The sequence below is a fragment of the Cylas formicarius genome, unplaced genomic scaffold, assembly GCF_029955315.1.
Source record: "Cylas formicarius isolate icCylForm1 unplaced genomic scaffold, icCylForm1.1 PGA_scaffold_8__14_contigs__length_24414737, whole genome shotgun sequence".
Classification (NCBI taxonomy): domain Eukaryota; kingdom Metazoa; phylum Arthropoda; class Insecta; order Coleoptera; family Brentidae; genus Cylas; species Cylas formicarius.
In genome coordinates this window covers 7,252,503-7,274,619 of record NW_026844361.1, presented here as the reverse complement: position 1 = coordinate 7,274,619, position 22,117 = coordinate 7,252,503, and the positions used below count along the sequence as shown (strand labels likewise).

General features: G+C 35.7%; 1 protein-coding gene across 1 annotated transcript in view; it reads left to right on the top strand.

The window, feature by feature from the left end:
- Positions 1-380: 380 nt before the first annotated feature.
- The window catches only part of LOC132706491 (polycomb group protein Psc-like), a 48,271-nt gene continuing 26,534 nt past the window's right edge, over positions 381-22,117 (top strand). The window contains exons 1-4 of the mRNA XM_060677846.1: positions 381-679; positions 18,886-19,038; positions 19,131-19,221; positions 20,236-20,410. Coding sequence (XP_060533829.1) covers positions 18,909-19,038; positions 19,131-19,221; positions 20,236-20,410 — 396 coding nt within the window. The 5' untranslated portion in view covers positions 381-679; positions 18,886-18,908. The remainder of the gene's footprint in view (positions 680-18,885; positions 19,039-19,130; positions 19,222-20,235; positions 20,411-22,117) is intronic.

Below are 22,117 nucleotides of genomic sequence, written 5' to 3'. Positions count from 1 at the left end.
GCATATTAATAATCGTTTCATTGGAGTACTAGTTAAACACGAAAATATTCAGTTAAAAACAAAATTGCAATATAATTAGGTAATTATGGAAAGTTTATTCTAAAAAAAATGTCCACCCAGTTCTACCACCGAGTCCAATGTGCGGCCGTCCGAAGGACCAAAAAATAAAATTCGAAAACACACGCACGCAGCAGCGTACACAACAAAATGGTAAGCGCGTTCCCTGTCGGACCGAACGTGGAATCGGTCGCGGTCGTCCGTCTCCGCGTGACGTCGATACGAAAGCGACCGTTCCATTGGTCATGGGCGGGGTTAGAGTCAGGCGGGTCGAAGTCGCCGCTCGGCACTTTAGATCGGCTAGTACATCCGAAATGCTTTGAATGCCAACACGTCGCCGATCCGTACGCGATTTTCGCCCCCATTTGATCAAATTTCGCGGTTTTTTTTTGTGGTACCGGGTGCGGGACCGTCGCCGGGACGCGTCGTACGAGTTTCGCGAAGATCCGACCCCGGGAACCGGTCCGAATCGCCCGGTGAATCCGACGATATTTTAACATTATATCGGTGTGTATGTAGGCGACGCGGTGTTGCCGGATCGCGCGCGCGCTAGTCGAACTCGCGTCGCCGTTGCCGATAGATGTTTTTTAACGCGGCGACGTTGCCGTGACGGCTCCGAGAGGTAAGAGCGCGCATTTTTTGTGTCAATGCACTCTTTTTACCTTGTCTAGTAGTACCGGTAGCGGCGGGTACGCGCCGATCCCTTTTTTACAGTTCGCAGAGGGCGTTGCCGTGCGTCGCTGTAAATTTCGGAAATGCGAACTCGTTTAAGGGTTGGGGGGGGGGCGAGGAAATGGTGACCAAGATACCAATGGTGGCAAAGGTACGACGGTGAAAAGTCGCGACCACCCAAAGCCGTTTGGAAGCAGCAGCGCGTCATGAACCTCTTGAAAGCTATCGCACGTTTTCGATCGTCCGTGTACGTAAACGCGGACGAAATAAACAATTGCCGGCTCTCTGCCTCACGAAATAACAAGCGACGATCGCAATAAATAAGTCACGTCCCGTCCTTGTCTGGCTCACGCGGCGTAGGGCAACTCTTTGTTTACCGATCACGAGGCGCAGCCGTTTTCTTTTTTTAGACGCTCGTCCCGTCTCGCTCCCGCAAATTACAAGTTCTCCGCGGCGCAGCGTTGCCGCTGCCGCGTACCCTCTCTTACCCTCTGCCCGTCTCTCCTTCTCTTTAGGCATGCTAGGACCTCGGGGATTATCTATCCGAGGGATTGTGTAGTCCGGTCGAATACGCTAGATGTAGATAAATTGCGAAACCTCCACGTGTTGGATTTGATGTTTCTCAGTTGCCGTCCTGAACATTAGTTTTTAATTGATTTATTTGCTTTCAATGATGTCTCTTGTTAGAAGAGAGGCCTGAGATCTCAGGGGAGCTGGCGTCTTCCTATTCTTCTGCAAACCTTAGATCCGAGGCGAATTGGCGTTTTTTCGTTGAATGTTAAGTGGTTTATTATCTGTCGTTGTCATTCGTAATCTAATATTGAGGGGGCTTAGCTCTAAGCGCGCTCATTGTGCTCTTAATCATATAGAAAACGGTCGGCCATTCATCAAACCCAGTGATTTCACATCGTAATATGCAACACTTCTTCAGGAGAATTGGTGTTTTTTTCTTGGTATTTGACAAACAAACAAACCAATATGTCTGAGCTGCCCCATTGTGATTGCTTCTCTAGAAAACGCTCAGCCCTCCAGAAAACCCGGTTCATCACATTTACCGTCTCTTCTGCATAACGGTTTTGTTTCTTTTCGAAGTTTGGATTTTTTTTATTTAGTTTTCTACGCTGCAATACGAATACAGCCTTTGTTTTTCGTTGATGCTTAGCTTGGTGGTTCCAGAAATCACGAAATATGCCCTTTTATTTTCATTTTTGACGTTAGAACTAAAATATTCGACTTTGATTTTGCTGCGGATCATTTCCTCTTACGTGGAATTAGAATTTAGAAGCAAACAACGTGCACGGACGCTATACAGTTGCGTTCTCTTCCCAGCTGAAACGTGTGGTCGTCTTTTCGTCTAGCTTCGTCTGACATACTGGAAACAACGCTGAATTTACAGCCAAAACTTAACTAACTACTCTAAAATTTATTTATTTTCCACGGCAGGTTGGAGTTTTCCATTATTGATATAGTCGAAGATATAAAGATTTGATGAACGCAAGAAAATCCTCTACCGCTGTTGCGATTGGATCGTTCTTTTGTTACGTTGTATAGAAGTTGTTAAGCGACTACTGATTGATAGGATACACTTGTATATTTTAGGTAGGAAGAAATCACCATCGATGCTGGCTGGAGTTTATTTTTGGAAAAAATAATATATGCCTTTCATTTAATTACGCGGCAATTGCATTAGCAGACATTTGTACCAACTGCAAGTGCCAGATGCAGATCATTAGCAATTTGTGCCATATTTGCTGAATTACGTGTTTTGTATTTATAAAACGATAATAGTAAAAGAGCTAGATATTATATGACTTTTAATATTCGCCAATTCTAACTGACTTATTTCTATTGATCTGGGTTCCTTCTACATCAGTCGTTGATGAGTCGAACTGCTGACTTTTCGCTGAGCATCCTGTTCTTATTTAGAGCTTAGCTGAAATTGGAAATTGGTAAATTGTATTACAGTAATCCTGTCGAAATTTCTTAACAGCCATAACAAAATCATATTTGTTTGCCACTTTTGATATATCTTGTATTCGAAGATTAATGATTTTGATGATTCCCATCGCAAACGACTGGACTATAGCTACGGTTCCGCAACGCTGTCCCTTTCTACGCTATAGCGGTATGCGAGCACGGAGGGGGACGAACGGCGTAAAAAATAATTTCGCCGGGGGACGACGTCGAGGCAGAGGGTTTGGATTTATAACATCCACGCTCTCTAATTAGAAGAAGAGTGACGACGCCAAGTGTTTTCGATAAATAACTCTCTCCTCGTCGTCGCCGCGCGTATTTGTTTTAACCGAGACCCTGTTTGGTTTACTAATGTAATGATGGTGTGTTTGTTTACAGAGTTAGCGTGCGTGGAAAAAACCGGGTTTTCCTATACCGCCGCCACTTGTTCGACTGTGACGGTTACGTCAAAACGCGTAGGTCTAATGGGCTAGAAAATGAGGTTTTAGTGGTTGACGTTGTACTTGAACTAGAGCAAAACTTTTGTCAACACGTTAAATTAAAAGACGTCGTGTGCAAAATTAGATATTTGAAACGCACAAATTGTGAGATACACGTTTGAACTGCGTTCTAATACACCAATGAGTGTTGAGAAATACAAAATATTTATTAATATCAACTACGTTGCAAATACTATAACTACAAAAGATTGTTCGCAGATTATTTAAAATTCAGAAGCAGCAAGGGGCAAAATGAATGAACAAGATTTGAGTGAGACTCAGCCCCTTAGAAACCAAAACCACCGATGAAGGTTTCTTGAAGACCGAGATATGGGCCCGACAAATTTACGCAATCATTTTGAGTCTTTCATCAGTTCTGCGTAGCCATGCAGGCTATTTTCGGCGTATAACAGCTCTATTTTAGACCTACTTTCCTTCATGCTGGCTTCCAGGTCATCATATATCGTCTGAATAGAGCCCGGACCCAGCCCACACTTCGTAACAGAAAATTCGGACATATCGTCGTCTTTCTAAAAGTTGCTGTCTTCGAAAAGTTTAATAGGAATAGCAAGAAAGGTGCTTTACATACACAATTCTCATCACAAAGCAGCATAACTTCCTTTCTTTCTTTCACAATATGTCATTTTGGAAACGGTTGGACGAGATACATGCAGACTGAGAGAAAATTGCCTGCCATATTGTGTGGATGTAACAAAGTTCATTATTATCCTCTCCTTATTGTGGAGACTGACGCACTTTTTCGGTGTTGGAAGAAATGGAATAGAATTTAAAATTAAGGTATAACAGGACTAGAGCAACAGAACATAGATCGTAGCTATAGATATTTCACCAAATTTTAAAAAGATATGATTGATCGAAAAAATGCATTTTTTTTACCAATGAAAATAAATGCATGTTTTAAGTCTAGACTGTCGAGTGGGACAAGCCAAGCTTTGCATCTAAAGTTTCTCATTTTTAGAACTTGACAAACAAAGCTTTACCAAAGAAACCTAATATTCACAGAGGCCAATCATCCCTCAAACCATATTAGATGGAATTTAAAGAGACAAACGAAGCTTTTGCATTTTCATTTATAAAACTTTACAAGCCAAGCCTGGCCGAAAAAACGTATAAATACTTAGTGATAGAGGTTATTTCGAATAAAATAAATCCGAATCGACATTTAAATTGGGATGTACATTGACAAAAAGTGAGAAACACCCTTTTCGTTCGTTCGTTGTAAAAAACAGTTCAAATCCGGCTCGAAGGACCAACAAAATGTTCTTAACTTCTTTCGATTGCTCAGAAAAGGGACAAAAATGAACTCGCAATAATGCAAAAATTTAAGAATAGAGAAAACGCTTCCTTTAAATCCTTTACCTTGATGGTCTGCGGATGAAACGGGGGAAGCGCTCCCTTCTTGTTCAATTACTTGTTTCTCAATTTGAGATAAAAAATTCATGGCATTGACTTCACACTGTGGATCGCGAATTTTGTTGACGCGTTGATTTGCGTGAGGAAATTTAAAGGAGAACGTACTCGCGTTTTGAATTGAAACGTATCTGAGCTATTGAAAGTAGTCTGGAGTAATTTATAAATTCAGATAAAGTCAAGAAATTAAAGAAATAAGCAAGAGGTAGGACTAGAGGTAGTCTTGGTATTGATAATTTTGTAAGCTATTTCGTTGAATGAATGGCCGTCAATCAAATAGATTGTCTTTAGCAGATCGCTGAAAGAATGTTTTTTATAAAACATGCGATTTATTTTGACCCGCAAAAATATAATCATCAGGGCTCTTTCCCAATTTAATTTAGATTAACGCTTAAGTCGCCGTTAACGATCTATACGCGTTAACGACAGTCACAGAAGTAATTGGTTCCGTTATAAAGCACCTGATTATCTAATTCGAACTGAGGGGTGCATCGTATGAAAGGATGTTGAGTGCTCTCAGAGACGGCGGGGGAGGTTCGATATAGGGGGACGGCATTTGATAATGACATGCGCCCGGTTAAAACACGCATTTAACACAAAGGTATAGACTTTGGACTCTCGAATCGTGGGCTTTGCGAATGCGATACGTTAAACTCGTATCGTATATCGACGAACGCTTTGATTCGGACCGCTGTTTATTCTATAATCAACATGAAACGGTAAACGGTTCGAGTGTCGATATTATTCGATACCGGCGATTAGGAGAAACAATCAGGTTGTGTACGTTTCGAGATAAAATCGCGTAAAATCTGCCGCTGTCAATTAAAACGAGTGACGAAAATGAGTTCGACATGCACATATAACATTTAACAATATTAAAAAAAACGGAGACTACGATAATAACATAAAATCAATCATTCCGAAGAAAGGACCTAAAATAACTTATTCTATCTATTCTTCAATATTTGAAAACAAGAAAGATGAGAAGGTTAATAACAAAAACTATCGGCGAAACACCAAATGTTACTTACTGTTACTTAAAGCCACCCACCCAATCCATTATCAATAAGGAGGTCCGAAAGATTTTTTTTTCTTTAAAGGTATGTCGTTTTGAACACGTTTATTAAAACATCTTTGAAGACAATTGAAAATTATCTTTAAAAATAAATCAGCGACCACTTTGTCGGAGTTTCGACGTTTCTCGTCCAAATTTTGATTCGACTTAGTTGACTGAGTTGATTAACTTAGTTCCCATAGTGCCATTGCTCATCATCGCATGCACTTAAGTATTCATTAGGGACGTTGATGTTCTCCACTGTGACTCAGATCGGCATCTTTCTTACAATCTTCAGGGGACTTCCGCATAGAAAGTATTTATCTTCATGTGCTACGTATTAGTCGCAAAGTAGAAATTCCTTTTCTATTATTTCCGTAAAAAAAGGGGAACATCTCTTTTCGCGATCGGATGAATAAATAGGCGAACAGCGAAGCAGTTCATTAGGCAAGTTGATGTTCTCTCTTTCTTTAGGAAACTTCACATCTTATAAGTACTAACTTCTCCGTGTTGCACGCAAATATGGAAGTTCATTTTCTATTATTTCGGTAAAAAGGAAAATAGGAAAAATCCCTTTCCGAGATTTAACGATTAAATAAGAAAGTGTAGCGGAGCGGGGAAAACTTTTCTTGGCTTCGTGAACTATATCCGCGTCAGTTGGTAAACTTTGTTGGTCCGCACGTTCACTTGACAGATCCGTGACACATTTTTAGCCCGTACAAGAGAGGGTCCTCTAAAACCTAACGCGCGGGTATTTTCGCAGCTGTCTCAGCTCACATATTCAAAATTCATGGGGACTACGGCAGGGACTCATTGAATCGGAATTTTAGAATGTAGTGACGTCCATATAAAAAAGACATCGCTATAGTTTGCGACGAGTCTGATTTCGGAATTTTGAGTGCTTGTTGATTTGGCATTTGTTTAATTTTTTATGACAATTTTTCCAAACAAGTACGTTTTCCTGGTTAAGTAACATTATATATTTCACCATGCGTAAAGTTACCCTGTCTTCTTTTTCTGGTTCATCATCAAGAAGTCGCATTTTTGCATCGTATTTGATGCATATTTAATATTCCACCGTCCAAGATTACTTAGTAAATATAGATTTGGCTCTTGTTAGGGCGTTAAAGGCGAACATAACAGGAATTGCTAACTACTAACAAAATCTAGTTCAGTTTATTAAAATTTCATTAACTCATCTGAAATGTTATCGCCTGTTGATGACTCTCCATTTTTTACCTTTTTCTATACTTTTTTCAATCCATCTTCAATCATTTTACCTATTCCTTTTCCTTTTTGCTTGCTTTGGGTCATCTATTTGAAAAATCTTACTATCTTAATACGTATAATCTATTGTGTTGTTCGGAAAGTCATTTCGTTTTTTTTGGGGAACATGAAAGACAGTTTTCGTATAATGAATAAATATTTTATTAAATTATATATTGGCCATTCTGGTCCAACACCTTTTGCCATCTTTCTGGCAGTAACATAATTCCCCTCTCATAAAAGTTTTGGTCCTTGCTGGCAAAAAACTGGTTCAGGTGGTTTTTGACATGTTCATTTGAGGTAAAGGTTTTGCCATCCAAAAAATTTTGCAGGGACCGGAACAAATAGTAGTCGGAAGGCGCCAGATCTGGAGAATATGGTGGATGTTGCAGTACGTCCCATTCAAGCTGTGAAAGTTTTTGGCGAGTGACCAAACTTGTGTGAGGTCTCGCATTATCCTGGTGGAACACTACACCCTTCCTGTTGATTAATTCGGGCCTCTTCTCTTTAAGTGAATCATTCAATTTGTCCAGTTGATGACAATAGACTTCTGAATTAATCGTTGTATTGTCCGGCAAAAGCTCAAAAAAAAAACGATTCCTTTGACATCCCACCAAACGGAGAGCATCACCTTTTTTTGGTGAATGTTGGCTTTTGACACGCTTTGAGCCGGTTCATCTTCCTCTTGCGTTTAACATTGTTGTATACAACCTATTTTTCGTCCCCAGTAATAATCCGCTTCAAAAATGGATCATTTTCTTGACGTTTGAGGAGCGAATCACATACGTCAACGCGACGACACAAATTTCGCTCCGTAAGGACATGGGGCACCCACACATCGAGCTTCGAGGTTAAGCCCATTCCTTTCAAATGGCCATAAACAGTCGAATTCGACAAATTTAATCTCTCACCGATCTCTCGTGGGATTATTCGCCGATTTGCATCAACTAATGCCTTTATCGCATCTATGTCAGCTTCGACCGGCCTTCCAGACCGTGGTGCATCTTCGACATCAAAATTGCCAGATCGAAATTTTGCAAACCAGTTCTGGCACTGGCGTATTGTTAACACGCCTTCTCCATACACATCCGTCAATTTTTTTCTCGCTTGGACAGCATTTTTACCTTTTCTGAAGTAAAAAAGTAAAATATGACGAAAATGCTGCTTATTGCTCTCCATATTTAAAAGGGCACCAACCAAAAACTACTGCGTAGAATTAGTAGAACTTTTTTACACACAAGCCTTGCAATATCAGCTCTCAAGACATATAATGGTTATGCGGCTTAAGTGTGAAGTTGGTTTCGAAAAAACGTAATTAAGTCCTCTGACGGGAAAAAACGAAATGACTTTCCGAACAACCTTATATATCTACAATATAATCTTAATATGGATGAAGGTTCAGTACAATCATACAACGTTTGATATGTCATTATAATCTGAGAGTACCATAAAATAAATATTAGCGAGAATTACGAATAAAATATCAATGGTGAATCAAAATTCTATGATAAGCGTTTTAGTTAGTCTTATTCAGAATTGCGCAATGTCAAGAACGTTATGTATAAAACAGATGGTTGAAGTAACAGTGAACGAAAATTTTTGGATATTTTACAAATCTTTTGAATTCCTTTTGCGTCAGTTGGTGATGAATCGAACTTGTTGACGCTCCACCAATAATCCTGTTTCTTCAAAGTTCAACTGAACCGACCCAGGAGAAATCCAAAAGATTTGTAAATGGTATTGCAGTAGCCCGCGTGGAAGTTTCTTTGATACATTTTTGGAGATATTTAAAAAAGATGTCTCGATGACTGAGCCTTTATAGAGCCTTTGTTCTCTAGAAAGGAAAAGTGCTTTTAAATAATATTAGCCTTTTTAAAAATCCATTCGTTTTTTGCTCAATCCGTCAATATGTTTCACGTTTTATTCTTTTTTTTCCGAATAGCACCAAAATCAAAAACTTTTTTCTTTAAAAACCAATAACAAACGAACGAAACAACGGCCGCCACCGAAGGGTTTTACTCCGTCCCTGCCGTTCTCCTATATATGTTATACGGTGCAAGAGAAATTAAACGAGGAGCCTAAATCGATATGCATCAATCGCAGACACTGTAATTTTAAACCGATCGAAACCGAATGGAAAGTTTATAGAAGTAGGTATTACTCGCCTAGTCTTTACCGAAGGGGACACGAACGCGTATAATGGATTAAACCGGTAATTTGTGTCGATTACTGTTTATTAAATATGGTCGATAAATTAATAATGGGTTTTAGCCAACCAAATAGAGAACGCATCGTTGATTAACGTTGTTATATTTTAAATTGTGGAAATGAAATTAACAATGTTTTTTATGGTGTATGGAATTATTTTTACACTCCATTCTATATTGCTGTTGATTACGCTTTGATTCATTGTTTTACAATCGGAAACGCTGACTATTAGATTAAGATCCGGACTGCTCCGGATGAATGTAACTTTATTGCAATTGGTAAAAACGAATGTTGAAGAATATATATATTTGGCTGCGTTTACTACGCCTCCAATAAAGTGTAACTCTTTGGTAGACATAAAACCCCGTACCATGATGGCCTGTGGAAACTTTACAGTCATTTTGAGACGAATACCGCTCGGATATATTTGCGATAACCTTCTCGAAAGATTCATCCCAGTTCCTCTACTCCGCCTTGCAATTACTTCTCCTAGTGGCCTGGCAGCTTCACCATATTTCTTAATTTTATGAAATACAATTGTTGTTGGTTATGGTTATTGCCGCAGTCTGGAAATTTCGAGCATTGTTTTCTCTTTATGGTAGTGGCGAATAATAATTTTCTCGCACTCTTGGATCAGTAGTCTCACTGCGGACCATTATTTTACTCGTAATAAAACTGACGTTTGATTACTCAACACACCACTTTGAAATTATGGCTGCTAATCAAAAGCAAGTAAGATGGACAATAAATAGGGAACACTATTAAAGATGGATTAAAGTAAGTAAAGAACAATTAAAGTATTAAAAACGATGAGTCACAAACATACGATGATATTTCCAGAAAATAGACTAGAAGGGTCGCTAAATTTCAAAAACGTTATATACCTACACCTAGATTTTGTTAATACACGCACATACGCGTTCGAAGATGTTAGTCGAAAGATTGATCAGCCCACCATTTTGTTGTTAGCAAACTTCCTCGCCGATCGTTTTTGTTGCTTTAAAGTTGTATAACATCTGGCTCCATTGGTCCCCTCCCCGCCCACAACGATCACCCTTCCGCACTCTCGCCCTACCCTCCTTCAATAAACTTAATTGTCGCCGTCGTGAATGCGAAAGGGACGGGAAGGGGTGCCGAAGGGCTACGCCCACCTCCTGCGCGATTCTGATCTCCTGTTAGAGGGTCCTTCGAGACCACGTGGCAAGGGCGTGCGGCAAGGTCGCGAGGGTTGGTCGGCGGTGGTAGGGGGAGGGGGAAAACGAGCGGGACCGAGGGTCGTGGACTGCTATAGAGATCGAGGCTCTCGGTAATTTGTCATTGTTCGCCAGGATTAGGGTGGCTTTCACCCGTCTACGTAGGTTTCTGTTTCTAAACAAAGCATTTCGGGAAAATGGTTAGTTTCGATTGATCGAATGGAAACTTAAATTTGCTAATTACAGTTAGAGTTACATAAGTTGTTTTATTGCGTTTATTAATAAGACTAAAGAAACTTTGGGGAAGTTTGAAGAAACTTAAAGTAAATAAATCGATTGTGACAATTCCTTTTTAATATACGAAATTGATTAGGAAAAATTATAAGTCCACAGTTTAGGTTAGGTTAGCTAGTTCAGGTTGGCATAGTTGGGCATCATGTACCACAAATTGGAATGTACGTGAGAAGCAGAAAAACCAAAACCCGATTCTAGACTCAAAACGAAGTCAATTGAGTCAATGTTTACAATTCGTATAATATAATTGATTCGATTCAAACTTAACGATTGCTTCGCTAACACGGGATTATAATAATAAAACTGTTAAATAAATAAAATGCTTGGGTTGCTAATTTTAATATATTTTTCACCAAGGAGCTATCGTTTATTTCATTTAATTTAATAGATTTCATTTAATAGATTGCGCTTATCAGACTTACCTTATTTCAACTGGCAGACAACCGTAATAATATCGATTCAAAGTTTTGAAGTTATTGATAAGTTAAGGAAAATCGCATATTTCAAAAGGATTCAACGTAAGTTATCAAACAATGAATAATACAAAATTGATCGATCGAACAGTACGCATACAAGTTAAATCCAGTTGATAAATAGATAATTTAAGATTATTACAGTTATTACCTGTAAATATCGAGTTTAGAAGGACATTATTTGTGCAAATTAGGTTTTTTATTAACAATCCATTCAAACATTCATTGTTTTAAAAAATTGCTTAAATAATAATAATAAACATATATTAACCAAAGTTAACAATCCCGAATAACTTTTTTTAAGTTCATTAATAGAAAAGAGTCGCTTGGGGTAAGTGAACGCAGTTTCACGCTTAAAGTATGTTAAAAAGAAGTACAGAACCAAGTATTTATTACATTGGCACATTATTAAAAAAACTTATTATTAAAAAACTGAAACAAGTTATTATGCGCGCACCTCAGGCTAGGTGTACGCACATATTTATTCGCATAAGTCGCATTAAAATAACCCTGTTTCATAAGAGGTGCATTGTTCATGCCACCAATCTTCTCATTTGAAACACTGAATCCATTCTTCAGCAGGTGGCTCTTCATATTTTTCATTGCATAATGGACAAAAATAATCTTTTTTCTTATAGGACAATTTTTCAGTTTCCGAAATACAAGACACACCCCATGGTCCCGGTTGAGGGGATAAAGATCTTAATGGGACTGTACTTTTCTTCCTTTTGTTTGATATAGCTAATTCTTCGTTTTGTTTAAATGGACTCGAAGTTATTATTTCCGATTTTAAACTTTTTCTTTTTTCTGTGTGAGTTCTTTTTGGCAATGGACTGATAGCAGTAAGTGCAATATGTTCAGTTTTCTCTGTCTGTTAAAACTTGTGGTGTTTTGAAAACCTGATGATAAGTTTTTGGTTTAGCTTCAACTCTTTGATTTGGCGAGTAAATTTTTGTATTGTCTAATGTCTGATTGTTTTGTGGCTGATTCTCATTTCTGTCTGATCATTTTTTGGTTCATTTTCATCTCCTTGGACTGGTGAGACAATATTTACATTGTCAATTACAGTAGCTGGGAGGAAGTCATACTCTTGGAAAATGCCATCGTTAAATGGATAAATTGCAGTGAACATCCCGAGCCAGCATTGCCGACTGTAGCAACATGTTTGTAGGCTTCATTAAAAATAGCAGCTACTTGCTGTTGTGTGATAGCCCTCCCAGGATGTTGAGTCATCCAACGGTCACACTCGATGGTATATTTAAGAGGCCTTAAGAGGACCAAAAAAACTCCTAATGGTTGAACTTTGTGGCTTCTGTGGGGAACTAAAGTAATAAATGAAAGGCTGCAGTAAAGAGATGCTTCCAAATTAATATGGGACGAATGATTGTCTAGAATTAGTAAGACAAGAGAATCTTTTGTAGGATGAACATGATCCTTAAAATGATATAACCAATTTATGAACAGATCTGAATTTATTGAAGATTGGACGACGAAAATTTTAGAAATCGTTTATTAATTTCATTTAGATTGTCTATATCGATATTAAGTTCATTCGGATTTTTCCGAAGTGTTTATTCCTTCTTGCGATGTTTTGTTTGGTCTCTTATTTGTTTATAAAAAGTACAATAATTGGATTATTTAGTTACCTGGTCAACAGTTGGTATAATAAGTACCAAGTAGCTCAAAAAGTCTCAGTAACTTTAAATTTATTAAGATTTGTAAGATTGTTTCATCACTTTTTTAGATTATGTAGTCTAGTAGGATACTATAATGTTATATTGTTATATTACATTAATAAAATATATTACTTCGCCTTTTGAAATTGAGTTTTCCTTTAGTTTAATTATTCATTGTTAAGAATCGACTCTTCCCTACTTTTCTTCTGAAAAACAGTTAAGCAAAACTGTTATCAAAGCTGTTAAAGTTTTTATTGTTTGGAATAAAAGGGTTCAACTCACTGAAAAAAAAATCTTAGTTCAGTTTATTAAAATTAAATTAGTGAGAAATATAATACGGTAAAATAAATGCTGATCAAAGTAACGACGTAGTTGCTTCGTTGAGAGTTCTTAAACAACTGCCTAGAAACGGTCCTAAAAAGTGAATCGTAGACCCATGTTTCCGATATTATTCAGAAATACCAATGATTCAAAAAAGACATAAAACTAACAGCAATCCTTAAATTGCAAAATGTCTAAAAAGATATAATTTTAAGTCTTCATAAATCTCAACCAAAGCAAATCTTGCGTTGACGAGCGAGATTCATCCCGCCTTGCATAGCTTTCGATTGTTCTGCTCGTTTCTCGACTAAATCATAGCTTCGAGTGCAGAAAAAACTTCAGAAAAGTAATTTTATCGATACCCCGTATAACCGGTCACGCGTGTCGTGCGTGCACGCATATAATCTCCATAATTTATCGTCGTATTCGACGCTACGGCAGTCGTAGACGGCCGCCGCTTCAGCCAACACACGGTGTCATGCCTGGCCAGGTCAGGCTAGCCGGACGGCCCCTCCCAATATTACGCCCACTTCCTACTGACCCTTGTTCAAGCACATCTCGCCACACTATATACCATACGTTACCACACGGACGCGACATACGTGAGACGTGTGATCGTGTGACGACGGGGTACCTCAAGGTACGCGTTCGGGTCCGTTTCACTACGTCGGTTCTAATAAATCACCGCGTTTGCGGTGATACGGGTGTCCCAATCGATTCTAGCGAGCATGTAGAAAGTTTAATGTCAACAAATTTACTCGATAATGTCGATATAAACAAATTCTTTAGCTATTTTATACTACTTCTCTCCCAGACAAAAATATTTTGGAGAATTATATTAAATAGCATATCTCACTTTATGCTTTCTTTTGGTTATCTAAACAAGAAATACGTGTGTTTGGTATGGTATCCGATATATTTGAAATACATAAACATAATCAAAAACATAGAAATAAGATGTATACGTTTCCTATATTACTTATTACAAATGTACAAAGTTGTATAAAATATTATTGGCAAATCTTTTTTTAATACTATTTAATAGGTTTTTAATACCCATTGCACAGCAAACTTCCAAATCACTCAAATGCAAAAGAACTACAAACACTCCGTTAGTAACATAGACATATTTTACCTTGATGCCATCCTGTAACATTCTACCAATGAAATTAATTTTACTTACCTTTAAAAAGATTTTTGAACACCCTTTAAACCAACAAACTATACAGTACAAGGATAACGCAATGTTATTAATGCAAGCTAAAAGGGACTAATTACAGTTCTTATATTGCTAGGCACTTCATCGTTTACTAAGCTTAATATTTAACTATATCCTGTTTTCAATCAGGCTGTAGATATGCTCTCAAATTATCTTAAAAATAGAACGCAAACTGTAAATTATCTAACAAAGAAACTTCCACAAGATACTATAATGCTATTTACAAAACTCCTTCGTTGGTTAGTTAAGTTAAGCTCTGAAGAAGCCAACAGGATGATTGGCGAAACGTCAGTTTCATTCAAAAACAACCGACTCAGCAGAAATCCAGAAGTTTTGTAAATAAAATTTAAATTATAGACATCAAATATCTGAATTCTTGCTTTTGAAAAGGTTCCACAGGATTCCGGACTAAAATCTAAACTATTTTGTATTTATACTTGAAATTTTCCATCTTCCCTCATATTCTTAGCATTTTTTTGCATATGATACACAGGTATATGTTTCGTTTAAACCGGAAGAAGCTCAGCAAGTAGTGGCAGGAACTTAAAAACTTAAAAATTATATTTCAAAATAAAAATTTTATTTTCTTTAAAAATACTTGTCTTCGTAATCCAAATATTAACTATTGCGACAGTCTCTATAATTGTGGCATAACAGTTGCAAATAGTGAACGCATCCCAAAAATGCAAAATTCCTGCCTCCGGCTAACGCATGGAATAAGAAAATCTCAGAGAATTAGTCGCAGAATTAAAGAAACTGGTTGCTTCTGTATGCAACCTAGAAGGTTAATAATTATGTACCACAAAATTGGACACAAACATGCAGTTATGGAGCGTTTATTTTCAGTTGCAATAGCGTACCTCATTAATAGGTATACCCAATTCCTGAGCCGGTCCTAATACAGATTTAAACGACATCTCACGTTACGTAAAATCTAAATTACTATCCTACCCTGTCACATCATAAATCAAAAATATTTCTAAGATTAGTAAAATTTGTTCACATACTATCAGTATCACTACAATCACGTAAAATTCACGCAATTTATTGTTATTCTCTCTTATAAATAACATTATTTTGGTGTCTAAATTACAAGTCAACTCATAAGATTGCTCCACAGACAGCTAGGGACGTTTTCTGGCTGAACATAAACTGGCCTAGATAATTTTCTTTTTTGGATCAATAAAGTGTTATTAAATCTACTACAAAACAAGCTATTGCTATTTTCTCTCCAGTAGCATATCCTTTATAATTAATCATACTGTGATTTGCTGTCCTTTTTCTTATATTATTTATTTAATTATTATCTAGGCATACTAATAGAATATTTATGACTACTGTACAAAATGTAAAGTGAAATTTTTTGTTAAGTACTTAAATAAATAAATGTAGCGGATTTGAAAATATTAATTCTTTTCAAACATATGACCCCATATATATATATATATATATATATATATATATATATATATATATATATATATATATATATATATATATATATATATATATATATATATATATATATATATATATATATATATATATATATATATATATATAAGAATACGCATTTCAGTTTCAGAAAAAAAAAGGGCGGAATAAATTTTAACCTTACGTTTCAAAACTTAATGAAAATTCAAATTTCTACACAACTATTACACAATGTGAAAAAAACATCGTGAATGTTTTGGCATATTAGTGTCCATCTAAACCGCAACAGCATATAAAGCACTTGAAACGTTAATTGACCAATTATTGTTAAACAACATGGCGTCCCGTCGCTATAATTACTGTTAAAACGTCAAGATAATGAGATCTTTAGGAATTATTGCGATAATTTCGGAAACCTTACGACCTAAGCATACCACAATCGCACATCATTTTAAACGGAATTTTAATATCTTCCAGAAGTTTCGATAATATTTATACAGGGTGTTTCATTTCAAACAATAAATTTATCTAGATCTATATAATATACAGGGCTTTCGCAAGCTGCAATTAAAATTTCGGCTTAGTATTTCAGGTCAAATAGCAGCTAACTGAAAATTTTATGGATGTAATTAATATATCGAAATCTACTAGATATAGATAGTAAGCGCTAAGCATAATTGATCAATTCATCAAATAAATTATTTCTCAAATCAAATTAATTATGTTTAATGTTTAATGTTAATGACTCAAATTATCAAATCAGTGCGTCCAAACTTTTTTTGCCGATGATTTAAGATTATTTTTAATTTTTAAGACTTAACCTTGAGAATATTAAGGTTTAGCACAAAGAATCGTGTTTTACAAGATAGAGTTCAATTATTCTTTGTAGAACCCTCTTGTTAGCACAAAGTCATTATATTTGGCATTCAATGATCACAGGAAGCTAAACATACATCTAAAGGCTACGGATTTATTGTTATAAACAATGCAAGGTTTTCCAAATATTAATACATCGAAAAGTCGGTTCTTCTCTTATGTAAGGGCAAATTGATGTGTTGTTCAGTGGTTTGGTGTCATTCCTATGGACTTAATGGACATAAAACATTCTAAAACATCCAAAGAAACTTTTTAAAGAATGCCTGACAAAGAACGTGCCTCGGTATTTGTTTCTTTTTACTGTAATAGAGCTAGGACAAATCTTTCTCTTAAGTCAGTTATGTGGCACAATTTTAATATCGTGTCTGTAGCGTTTGCTTTTTTACCAGAGACAGAGTGTTACGTTTATTAAGGCGAAGACCAAGGAACTCCTAAACTTCAATTCATCGTCATCCTTTGCATTTTTTTCTCCGTTTATTTGTTTCGATCTACAGACTTAAGACCATTCATGTCATTCCTTTCTTTATTTTGTTATTTTGTTTTTATTTTTTTAATTTTCTGTACTGCTAAAGCTTTTTTTGATGTTTTTATTTGTGTAACTGTATTGTTATATTTATATATTCATTTCATTGTGTCCTATTAATTAAATTAAAAATTTAGGACAATAGAGCACTAGATATTAATAGTAGGAGTAATAATAATAATATTGCATAAGTCACATTAAAACAGGGTCCATTGTCAGAATCCGCAACGTTCAAAATATTTTAGTTGGATAGAGCAGGCTCTAAAACCTAAGGATTTAAATTTTCAAAAGAACCTCGGTAAACGCGTCTAACTAACCATCGATCATCAATCCACCCTTTATAATAATAAAAATAATAATACGTTTTTCAACTCACAAGAAAAACGGGGTTAAACAAACATGCTGTTGCAGTAAATTGGTTAACTGGCCCTTATTTCAGATTTCTTATGAGACGAACTCACCAATGATGTTGAGACCTGGAACATAATAATACAAAAATAGTTGAACCTACGCATCAGATCAGAAAATAAAAACTGGATTTTTATCTCGAATTATTTTGGTCACCGCATATTAACTAAAAGTAAATGCTTTAAGGCATAAAATAAGGTAACACGCATTGATTTGCACAAATTTACCGGCTTATGCAGCAAATCTGTGCTCGTAATGACCATAAATAATAAATAATACAAATCCGGTTGGCTTGGGTGCCCCAAGGAACGGTACCGGGACCCCGCTGAGCGAGCTGCTTGAGCCGAACATTAGCGGGCATTTATTTACGATTTCTCGTTGTCGTTGGTAATGTAAGTCTACGCGCATGAGTACATAATCTATTTTTTATTGTCTAAAGAATGTATGAACGTCATTAATTTTTATCATTTGCGGAGCACCGATTGTTGACCATAAATCTCCGAATACACTTACGGCAAAATTCAAATAATTATTACAAACAAGCCATAGAAAATCACATTTTACTTTTTATTATCTGACGTTCGAAAAAAGTTCTTATATCTTATATTTTTTGTAGGTTTTACTAGCTACAAGTGTAAATGTAATAAAATTAGTTTTTTTTTAAATGTTTTGTAATAGAATTTCCTGAAATCGTGAACAATTTATTGGTAAATTGTTAAATGTAATCTAAAAATATAGCAAAAATGAACAGTAGTATTTTTTGCTCAGATAAGCAACTTAGATCATTGGGTATGTGGGGAAACCCCTCTTACATGTCGATTCTAGTTCTTGCAACATTTTTCTCGTAATTGTTGATCATTGCTAAAGGAATAATTAAAATTCCACCAAAATTATCAAGCGAAATTATTAAATATCACAGTAGTTTTACTGGAAAACTATATACAGCCTGTTTACGGAATATTAACCACATTATTTATCTACTAATCGTCTAAGCATGATTAAAGATATATCCAAAATTTCAGCAAAATACGAGGTCTGTAAGTTAAGTAATTGCAATTACAATTGTATATTAACAACCCCGACATATATAGACCTCGCAACTTAACTTCACAGTAACTTTACAAAAATATCAGCGTAATTACTTACAATAAGCCTTTCAGGTAGATGTACAGTTGTTGAAAAAAAGTAAATTTACCACTACAGTGTAAAATTGCGAAAACATTTGCTGTCATAACATATCCAATCATATTTGCTGTAAAATGACGATGTTTGAGTGCAATAGATAGGGAAAAATGTCAATTTAGTAAACATTTTTGTTTTGTTGCAGATTGTTACACCGTTGTATTCGCGATGGCATTGAAACACAAGATGGATAGATTCAAAAAACCAGTGATGCGAGATTTGAACCCGGCGATCACCTGCAGATTGTGCGAGGGTTACTTTATAGACGCGACAACCCTGGTGGAATGTCTTCACACGTGTAAGTTTGAAGTTTGTTTGTTTGAGTAGATAACTATATTTGGCTTTCTCACTTATGCAAATTATTTATTTATCTCTATAACATTGTTCCAGTTTGTCGCAGCTGCATCATAAGGTATTTGGAGACGAGCAAAACCCAGTGTCCCATGTGTCCTACCGACAAGAAAAAACCTCAAAATTTCCGGTAGGTATCAACCGTTTATTGACATTCTTTTCTACAAACCAATAAAATCTGTTGTAAACAAAGATATCCACAAAGCGTATCACCTACTTGATCACGAAATATTACTGCGTAAATTACAGAACATTGGATTTTGCAATGATTTATTGATTTTAATGGAATCGTATCTCGACTACAGGCAACTACTCTTTATTAAATATATATGCTAGAGTTTTCGCTGCCAGGTCAGGGAAGAATTTAGTGCCCTTGCTTTTTAAAAATATTCATCGACCATTTATCTATTACATTCAAGTTATCTCATTTGTTGTTTGAGGAGGATAACCTAAAAGTCTTTCTGAACATCGGCAACCAAAATGATTGCGCCTTGCTCATGGTACATCAGTTGTGCACTGCGAAACCTGTTCGACTGTACAATCAACGTGGTGGTTACTTTCATTGAGCAGATATTTAGAATAATGACAAAATAGAAAATGGCTGTTCATCCATACCCCTAAACTTGTTTAAACAACGTTTATAAGGCGTCGATTGGAATATTCTTCATCTCTAGTAAGGTCGTCAATCTACGAATATGTTAAATTATAGGAATATTATTACCCAAGAGAAATTGATCAACTTCCGTTACTCTAACAGGAGTCTTTTAAGCTTAGACGGACTGTCCACGGTATATAAGCTCTTTAATAATTCTATACACTGTCCGTCCTTATTGGAACGGAAATCTATTTTTAATTTCACATTACAATTCACTCAGCGCTGATCCTTTTTTTTTTTAATAAATTTTAGGGCAGAACCAATGTAATGGCCCGTTCTTTAAATATAAAGAATATCTAAAGAATAATAAATTCAATTTGCGTTTTTTTGTTTTTACCCCTTTTCTCTTGTAAGATTTAATTAGTGCGCTGCAATTATCGCTTTGTTCTAATTTACATATTTTCTGTAATTGGGTGTATGCCCTTGGAAAATATAGAAGTACAGTATATATATTATTAAGATATAAGCGTTATTTTTTATGATTTACAGCCCCGATCCGCAAATCCAAAGTCTGGTCTACAAATTGGTGCCGTCCCTGTATTTTAAAGAAATGCAGAGGCGGGAAGACTTCTACAGGAGTACGGGAATGCGAGCGGGTAGCTCGTGTAGTGACGACAGCGTCATCGAGAGAGAAAGGGACATGATGAATGAATCAGAAGAAACGGTAAGAATATTCCTCACGTTCGCCATATTAAGTTAAATAATATGAATTGAACAAATTGTTAATGGGAAACTTCTTTTTCCAAATTAAGATGAATCGTATAATTGATAACTAATTCAATTATTAGTCTTAAAAAAATTATACTATTACAAAAAGATTATACTACTTGTTTTTTAAGAAAAAATATTTAAAAATTACTCAAAATCCTATGCTTATATTCTCAAGGTTGTAGTTTCAATAATACCCATTAATATGTAAAACAAAAATTACGGAAAAATCAAAATTTTGATTTGGATTCTTGTATTGTTCCGCGGAAAAGATAAAAGGCACTTTGGGAACCCCACTAAATCTGAAAAGTATTTAAAATATCTACATAAAACTATTCGATGTTGGCGTAAACTTTATGTTGTGAAAATAAAAACTTATTTTTAATTTATTAGAGGTGAAGTTCAGTGTCCCACAAGGTACAGTGGCGAGGTCTTTTCTTTTGAATATTCGTAAATGAAATGTTGTCTCTTGTTAACGAGAATTGGTATGAACAGGGATATTTGAGCAATTACAGTTCAAAAAGCTGAACAAACTATAACAAAGATAAAAAAATTGGTTAGATCAATGCAAAAAACAATGCAAACTGAAAATCGCTACTTTGCAAAAAACTTTAAGTTTGGTTTATGTTAAAGTCATCACACTTAAGAGTTAATGTGAGCAAACACTAGCTGTCAAACTGTTGAATTAGCATAAGTTAAGTTGTCTACGACGCCTTGGGTCGCAGTTTATTAAAAAAATTAAAAATCTGGTTAGGTCATTAGTGATATCTAAAGGGATTTACTTTTACTGTTGACAGTTGACAGTATTTACACATTACACAGTATTAAAATAATATATTGTTGTTAAGGTAAGATATAACTGTATACAAAACAGTGCAATCTCAAGAATATTTGCAACAACTTGTTAGAACAGTCTCTTCAAATTATTTTATTATTATTAAAAATGTTATCCCATCTACATACTCTACTGATATTTATTTTGTTTGTTCGAGCAGGCCACCAATATTTTTCAATACTTTAATTGTATTATTTTGTTTGTAGTTCCTTATGTTCATAGCAGATAACCATTTTACCTTGGTGCATAACTTACGTTTTCATATTTTTCAAAATGTGCATATTTCATAAGCAAACACTCTGTGGGCGATAGCTTAAATCTCGTGTCATAAAATTATACAACAAACTATTGATTATTGATTGATTATTGAGTTGATATGATGCGCTGCAGGAATTCGGACGAAGTTCTTGCGGAAGTTTCTTTGAAATACGGTTATAACGGTTTAAAAATAACTACATTTCCTAATGAATGTGTTTATCCACAAAATAGCAAAAGAAAGTCCATAATATATGTTACATAGAAAGTTTCTGAGTTTTTCCATTCAAATAATGAAGTTGTTCTAGTAGTAGTGTTGTCATTTTAACTTAGATTCTGCTAAACTATCATTGTTGACATGAAATGATAGAACCGTTCAATTCACTAGCAATTTAATAGCGATTGGCAACACTCTTTGAGATATTGACGCGTGCGTAGTGTCAAGATCAAAGAAGAAAGGCAAATCAAGAATATAGGCTACAAGTCGAAATTTTCCTAATACAAATTGAAACATTTGTCCTACACGCATTTTTATTGATTGGAGTTAATTAAAATACTCAAAATGACAACTTT